The sequence below is a fragment of the Solanum tuberosum genome, unplaced genomic scaffold (assembly GCF_000226075.1).
Source record: "Solanum tuberosum cultivar DM 1-3 516 R44 unplaced genomic scaffold, SolTub_3.0 scf00084, whole genome shotgun sequence".
NCBI lineage: Eukaryota > Viridiplantae > Streptophyta > Magnoliopsida > Solanales > Solanaceae > Solanum > Solanum tuberosum.
In genome coordinates, this window is record NW_006239009.1 from 1,535,040 (window position 1) to 1,543,523 (window position 8,484).

Genomic DNA, 8,484 nt, shown 5'->3' on the forward strand with positions numbered 1-8,484 from the left:
ACATCAACAACACTAGTATCATTTCCTTGATTTACAAAGTCAACAGTTTGAGTACAACTATTCAATTGTTCCATTGTGATTTCTTTTCATTCTGGAAGAACAAGTTTTTACTGTTATTTCTTTTGAGAAATATCTATAGTTTTATACGACTAGTTAGACTGATGACTAGTGGTTCTAATCAGGCATGGTGAAGTTTATATTTTTTTTAGACGTCTTGAGTTCTATTATTTATTTTCTGATTTAGGTTTGCCAGGTCTTTGTTAATGTTCTTCTATTTTCTCTCATTTGATTAAAGGTTCTCAATGTTGGTGCTCTAAGATATAGGTAGTCATTTGACGTTTTGAGCTCAACTAGTAACTAATTTGATTGAAAAAGCTGGTTCAAAGATGCCTAATTTCAAATCCCTTGAGCTTCTGCTAGAGCTTTAAGTCCTTCTGTTTCCTTCATCTTTGCATATAAGTCCCTAAGTATGATCTGCTTACGTCTGTAGAATTCAGCCTCTGCAGTTGCTTGTTGTGCCTCTGCTTCTTTCTCCTTTCCGTAGTGAAATGCTTCAGCTTCTTTTGTTTCTTGTAGAGCTCTCAATTTGCTTCTTGCACCTTTTAGACCAATGAGGCATTAGAAACTTCAAAGTTAGGATTTTTTTGTAAGTTTTAAGTTTTATGTAAAAAGTAACCTAATAATAATTGTGTCTAATCTACTTTCATGTTAAATTACACTGATAGTGTGAATTATTATCGATTCTCGCATAATCAAAGATGTTACTTTCTCCATTCCAGTTCATGTTCTTGTTAATAACCAACACAATCTTATGTTAAAATATAGCAGGCACTACTGTTCTACCCTAATCAGAGGATCTGGTTGATATTCACTGGAAAGTTAAGGCCTTTACTCTTTATTTTTTACCCCTGATTTAGCTACAAAATTTAACTATCGAGGTATTTACTTTACTGAATGTAATTAGGAAGATGCTTGTTGTCATTGTGTCCAATGTGCTTAAGCTAAATTTAGTTTCTTTATATGTGTTTGTGTTTTGTTATTTGTATGCTTGTACTGCTAGTTCCTTATTTATAAAAGAAAGTATAGTTTATACTGTAAAGTAAGCTGGTTGCACATAGAATGCTTTATTATTCTGTAAGTTGACTGGAATTAGAATTCTTCAGTAAGGAATTTTTTTTCTAGGTAAGCTTTTTTCCAGCTTTCCTAGTGAGAAATTTCAGTTTCAGCTCCTCCTTTCTTTAATTCACAGGCACAGGAGGTCAAATTCCAATTGTTGTGAAAGTTACCGAATGAGTCTATTTCATTCTAATTCGAGAAACTGTTTTTGTTAGTTCGATCTCTATATTTTAACTAAATTTAATGAATATGAATTAGAGTACCTTTTGGTCAACCAACTAGTGCTTTGAGAATCACATAGCATTAATGTTTTGAGAATTCCGGATTGCAACATGTTCAACTATTGTGGTAACCTTCACATGTTTCTTCTAGTAAAATCCTAAAACAGCAAAACATAGAATATAATAATGTTCTTCGGATACAATTCGATCCTTCTACGGCCAAATCTCAATTTGTGGAAAGCCTTTGTAATAATTGAAAATTGTCCATTTGTAGTTGCGTGTGTTGAGTTAGACAAACACAAACTGGACTTTAACCAAACAAATCCACATGAAAATTACGTTTTCTCAATTGATTCTTTCTCAATTCAAGTTTGATTCTCCAAACTTAGATGCCCCAAATACTTGTACAATACTAATTTGAAAATTCCCTCTCTGTTTAGAAAGATCCAAAATTTAACTCATTGTGATTTGGGGGTTTTAAATGGCTGATAAGGAAGAGGGAAACTTGTGAAATTTGTTGTACAGAGAGTTTTAAGATGATTGAATTTTGCATTTACTAATAGCAGAGGAATTTTGAGAGAAAAGACACAGTGTGAGAATTCTGGATTACAATTAAATGCAAGCTCAACATTTCAATAAGTATACATTGTTGGTCTAATGTATACACCGCTGAATTTTGGTACATATTGTATACACTGCTGGTCTAAATGAAGGCTCAGCATTTCAAGCCAAATGTATTAAGCAACCAAATGTATTAAGTAGTTCAACCTAAATGTTGTTGCCCATTTTATTAGGATACCTCATATAGGCATGTCTCCAAGATGTTTTCACTAATAGAGTAGCCCAAAATAACCAGAAACTTATGATGAATCCAATTGCCATGCTAATATAGAATGATAACTCATCAAATCAGTTGTCTTTCTCATGCTGATGAATGTCCTGCACATCTTTTTTCTTTGCTAATATAGAATGATGTATGTCTTCCTCATACATCAAGTCAGTTACAATGCTGATGAATGGCCTGCAAAAATATAGAATGAAGTTACAGTGAGTTATGTACTCACGAAAATGTCCTGAGCAGCTTTGGGTATTCCCAATATAAGAACTATTATCCAAGGTTAAATTAGACAAACAATATTTCTGCCTTTCCCTTCCATTATAATTTTATTCCTAATCTTTAATGTTTTCTCTTTATCTCAATTTATTACAGGAAAAATATGAAGAAATATTACGGGAAAAAACAACCTCTCAATCTGATATTGATCAATGTGAAGCATACTACCAAGCTGCCGGGGGAGAAAAGAAGAAAAAAATATACGGTCTTGGATATGAAGCAAAAACTTACTATGGGCAGAATCTTTGTGCCTCATCATCTGTAGCACCTTCAGTTTCTCAATCAACATCGACAAGAAATATGGATGTGTTTGTGAAAGAAATGATTCCTGCCCTTACTAATTATTTTCTTCCGGTTATTATGGAGCGGGTACAACAAGTGGTTACTCCCATTGACAATCCATCACTTGTGACACCCATGGTGCCTCCTCCTGCTACTACTAATGAGGACGAGGTTGATCCCTTAGTTTCAAGTGACGAGGGTATCCCTTAATTAGTTTCCTTTAGCTTTAATTTTTGGATGTTTGTGTTTTTGAAAAGTACAAATTGTCTGATAACAATAGTTGATGACTTGCTTTTGATGTTTTGCAGTGAAAGTACGTGATTAAGATTTTGCTTATCTACATATTTTGAACCCTCTAAATATTATTTTATATGAATGTTTGCTATTTTAGAGGTATTTAGTAATTGTTATTAATTTATTTCAGCAATGTATATTTAAAATATATAAATGAAATTATTTTACAAGAAAATTTTTAGCAACAAATTTAATGACGATTTGGCCGTTGCTATAAAAAATTATTGGCGACGAATTAGCAACGGAACATTTTAGTGGCAAATATGCTGGCTTAAATAACAAAATATTTTGTGACGGATTAGTGACGGAAATTCCGACGCGAATTTATTTGAAATGATGAAAATTAATGATGAACTTAGCAACAAATATTTTGCGACGGATTAGTGACGGAAATTTCGTCGCGAATTTATTTGAAATGACGAAATTAATTATGAAATTAGCAACGAACTATATAAGTATAACGACGGACTAGTCCGTCACTAAAGTTGCGACGGACTAATTTTTCGTCGCTAAGAGATTACTAACGAGCGAAATACTAACAGCCAAAAATCCGTCGCAAATCTGGTTTAGCGACGGAATACCATAGATTAGCGACGGATTTCGTCAGTCGCTAAATGCTGTTTTTTTTGTAGTGAATCTATACTCTTTCTAAGTCTAAAGTTGTTGCTTGTTTTGCATAGGAGTGGATAACAGAGTGTTATAACAACAAAAACTTGTTGAAACAAAAACTTATCTTGTGCATCATACTGGCATGCCATAGAAACGTCAAGGTGTCTCTCATGAATCCATCCAAGGTTAACTCTCTCTATCTTTGTCTCTCCTCCTGTCACTCCCCGAGGCTACCCCCAGGACGTAAACACGGGACCTAGGATCACGAGTGACTCAAAGCTAACACTAAACTGACATATCATAAACATACTAAAAGATTACTGAATAAAAATATACTATGCGGAAGCTTAAAACCATTACTAACTAAACGTGGGGAATACCCAATACTGATTTGAATATATAAAAGACTACGAATTTAATAACAACTGGAAGATCAAATCAACTAAAGCTGAATCTAAACTATGTCTGAAATAAAGCCTCTACTGACAAGAAATGCTAGGACATGCCCCAGCTAGATCTAGTAAATACTGAAACTAATGACTAAAATTGGAAAGATGACATGTAAATCGTCCTCGAAGAATGAGGACTCACCACTGATGATGCTGAACTAGAGATCGGGAACCGATCTATGCGCGATATGGAAGTTGAGAACTTGAACCTATATCACAAGAAAATGTAGCGCAGGGTATGCGTTAGTACTTGAAAGGTACTGAGCATGCAAGATAGAGTAAAGCTGAATAATAATCATAACTGAACCAAAGCATATAATGAGCAACAATATGATGTAAGCATGATACTGAACTGAGAATACTGAACATGAAATAACTGAATGCAATGACCAAGTTTATAATATGCTGATGCTGACGTTTGACTGTAAATGATAACATGGTCAATGCAATAAAATCTTACTGAACTGTGGGAGATACTAATAACCGACATAAAAACACATGAGCTAAATGTGGAGTTTGATGTATAAGCCCCATCGAGAGGACCCAATATACCATCCCAGAGGTATAGAGGCATGATTGGCGTGACACTAAAATGATGCCCACAGAGGGGACTTACAACCTGCGGGGGCACGTAGTTCTGGGACTTGAGGGTGACTGACCCTAGTCGAACTCAGTATTAAGTCTACTCCCAATTGATTATGTAAATAAGCAATATTATGACTGAAATACTGAAGTACTGGATAGCTCAATTACTGACATGCAAACTCTGAGAATGCAACAATTATATCTGATAATGTGGCCTTCGTAAACTAAAGCATGTATGTATATATATGAATTTACTGACCTAGCATGTACAATTCATGAACTAAGAGAACTACATAGCTAGGGTTCTGAATTTCATGCAAGGAACTAAGCAACAACGTGATAATCTTATTTGGATCATACTAACAGCTAAAACCCAATATTTTCTACATTCAAGAAACCTTAGGTCTAGATAATATCAAGGGAATCAAGATTATGACTAAATTCTAGGGACCTAATGGGTGAAAGGAACCCACTAGTGAAATCCCACATACCCGGTGATGAATTCCACGGAGAAATATTTTGATTTCGGAGCTGGAATGGATGAAACCTTGCTGCGTTCTTAAACTAGGGTTGCTCGACCTCTTTCTCCTCTTTACGTTCTAATTTTCTATGTTTTTGATGAATAATCTTACTAGGGTAAGTTCTAATTAGTTTACTAGGGTAAAACTGACTAAAACTACGTAGTTTAGGGGTTCAACAACGTAGTTTAAGGGTCCAACACATAGGGAAAAGAACAAACGACCTTTGACTTAACTGTTGTCGAGGGAATCGACGGACCAGATCGACAGACCGTGGATTGACCGACGGTCCGTGCTGGTCGGCCGTCGTTCGAGATTGAGGCTGGAAATTGGGGGCATCGATCCACAGACCAGGACCACGGTCCGTGGCCTGACCTACGGTCCGTGGCCTGACCTACGGTCTGTGGGTCCGGCCGTGGGTCCAGCCGTAGACAATTTTGGAGGCTGATTCTGGGGAGGGCTGCAGGTGGACATCCACAGATCAATAGCATGAACCGTGGGTCACCCTACAGTCCATGGGTGGCAACCGTGGGTTGCACGTGTAGCTTCTGAAAATTGTATTTGGTAGTTCTAGCATATGGGGTGTTACATTATCTCCCCTTCGGGAATATTCATCCTCTAATGAAGACAAAACTAGCTGAAATGGAGGGAAAGAGCTACAAATCCTACCATTTAACACTGGAAACTGATTTCTGACTGAACTAAGATCCAAGGACATGCAAATACGCTAAAAATGCAAGGACAAACTGAATGACCATGATACTAAGACTGAATCTTCTCATGAATGACTGAGGAACTGAAAAGGAACTATTACCTCAAGATGGAATGGAATCGGAAGGAAAGAGGTGAGGTTACTTGGCCTTCATGGCTGCTTCTGCTTCCCAAGTAGCTCCCTCTACGGACCGACTCCTCCACAAAACCTTAATCGAAGCGACTTCTTTGTTTCTCAGCCTTCAAACCCGATGATCAAGAATCTCAGCTGGTACCTCCTCATAAGTGACACTATCCTTCACAACCACACTCTCTAATGCTACTATGGATGCTGGATCAACACACACTTCTTCAACAATGAAATGTGAAAGACTGGATGGACTGCTGCTAGTTCTGCGGGTAACTCTAACTCATAAGCCACTTTACCAATCCTTTTTCAGAATCTTATAAGGGCCTACATATCTAGGACTGAGCTTCCCTTTCTTGCCAAATCTCATCACCCCCTTTATAAGTGACACTTTCAGGAAAACCTAATCATCAACTTGGAACTCTAATTCCCTTCTTCTTATATCTGCATAGGACTTCTGGCGACTTTGGGTTGTGTTAAGTCTATCTCTAATGAATTGCACTTTCTCCATAGCATTATGAACTGAATCTTTCCCTATCAAGGCTGCTTCACCTACTTCAAACCAACCAACTGGAGATCTACATCTACGCCCATACAATTCCTCATAAGAGGCCATCTAAATGCTGGAATGATAACTATTATTGTAGGCGAACTCTATAAGAGGAAGGTGATCATCCCAACTACCCTTGAAATAAATCACACAAACTCTCAACATGTCCTCTAAGGGCTGAATGGTACGCTCTGCCTGACCATCCATCTGTGGATGAAATGTTGTGCTAAGATTAACCTGAGTACCAAGACCTTTCTGAAATGACTTCCAAAATGAGAGGTAAATTGAGGACTTCTATCTGAGATGATAGACAAAGGAACCCCATGTAACCTGACTATCTCATAATGTAAAGCTTAGCGTAGTCCTCCATCGTATGTGGTCTTGATAGCCAAAAAGCGCACATACTTTGTGACCCTATCAACTATCACCTAAATGGAGTCATGCTGTCTGCAAGTACGAGGTAATCCTGTAATGAAGTCCATATTGATCACTTCCCACTTCCAAGTAGGAATGCTGATCTCTTGAGTCATACCTCCTGGTTTCTGATGTTCTACCTTGACTTGTTGACAAATGAGGCACTTAGGCACAACATCTGCTATATCCTTTTTCATGCCATTCCACCAAAAGACTTACCGTAGATCACGGTACATCTTAGTTGTCTCAACTCACCTACCTTCCGAACTCATCATCGACCCTGACAGCAAAACACACCATCTCCCCCTTGGGAGAAAACCTCAACTCTCTACTGATGGACTGCGCCGTTTAGTTGAAGCAATATCGGATCACTATCTTTCTTTTCCTTAACCTCTGTTACCAATGAAGACTCTGACCCATTTTGAACTATTACACCACCATTTGATATGCTCATAAGGCGAACTCCCAAGCGAGCAATCCTGTTAACATCCTTTGCTAGTTCTTTTGTTTCTTCCTCAACATATGCTACACTACCCATAGATAGTGTACTAAGAGCATCTGCTACCATGTTGTCCTTACTAGGATGGTAATGCACACTCATATCGTAGTCATTGAGGAACTGAAGCCATCTTCTTTGACGAAGATTCAACTCTTTCTGGGTGAATACATATTGAAGACTCTTATGGTCTATGAACACATCTACGTGAATACCATACAAGTAATGTCTCCAAATCTTAAGTGGAAACACCACTACTGCAAGCTTGAGGTCATGAGTCAGGTAATTCTTCTCATGCACCTTAAGCTGTCAAGAAGCATAACCTATAACGTTATCTTGTTGCATCAACACACAACCTAGGCCAACTTTGGACGCATCACAATAGATCACATAATCATCTGAACCCTCTGGTAGAGTCAGAACAGGAGCTATAGTCAACCTAGCTTTCAGTTCTGCAAAGCTTTTCTCATAATCATCTGACCATTGAAACTTGACCTTTTTCTGAGTCAACCTAGTCAATGGAGAGGCTATGGATGAAAATCCTTCCACAAACCTTCTATAATAACCAGCTAGACCCAAGAAACTTCTAATATCTGTAGGAGAAGTAGGTTTGGGCCATTGTTTCACTGCTTCTATTTTCTAAGAATCCACTCGGATCCCTTCGCAAGATACAATATGACCAAGGAAAGCAACAAATTGCAACCAAAACTCACATTTGCTACACATAGCGAATAACTGGTGATCTTTGAGAGTTTGAAGGAGAACCCTCAAAGTGTTCTTCCTCATTCCTAGAGTAAATGAGGATATCATCAATAAAGACGATAACGAACAAGTCCAAGTACTGCTTAAACACCATGTTTATCAAATCCATAAAAGCTGTAGGAGCATTGGTTAGTCCAAATGACATAACTACAAATTCATAATGACCATACAGAGTTCTAAAGGTTGTCTTCGGAATGTTTGAGCTGATGATAACCTGATCTGAGGTCTATCTTTGA

The 8,484-nt window shown here is 37.6% G+C and overlaps 1 protein-coding gene across 1 annotated transcript; it reads left to right on the top strand.

The window, feature by feature from the left end:
- The first annotated feature begins 2,044 nt into the window (after window positions 1–2,044).
- Window positions 2,045–2,943, top strand: LOC107060461 (uncharacterized). The gene is made up of 2 exons (XM_015308420.1): window positions 2,045–2,071; window positions 2,548–2,943. Exons 1-2 carry the CDS (start codon window positions 2,045–2,047, stop codon window positions 2,941–2,943), a joined length of 423 nt encoding a protein of 140 aa, XP_015163906.1.
- Window positions 2,944–8,484: the final 5,541 nt, after the last annotated feature.

Bases quoted from the DNA above. Each gene is read 5' to 3' on its own strand.
- LOC107060461 (XM_015308420.1), top strand. From the start codon at position 2,045: ATGAAGGCTCAGCATTTCAAGCCAAAT. The intron at 2,072-2,547 runs GTATTAAGCAAC...AATTTATTACAG, and splicing joins CTCAGCATTTCAAGCCAAAT to GAAAAATATGAAGAAATATT.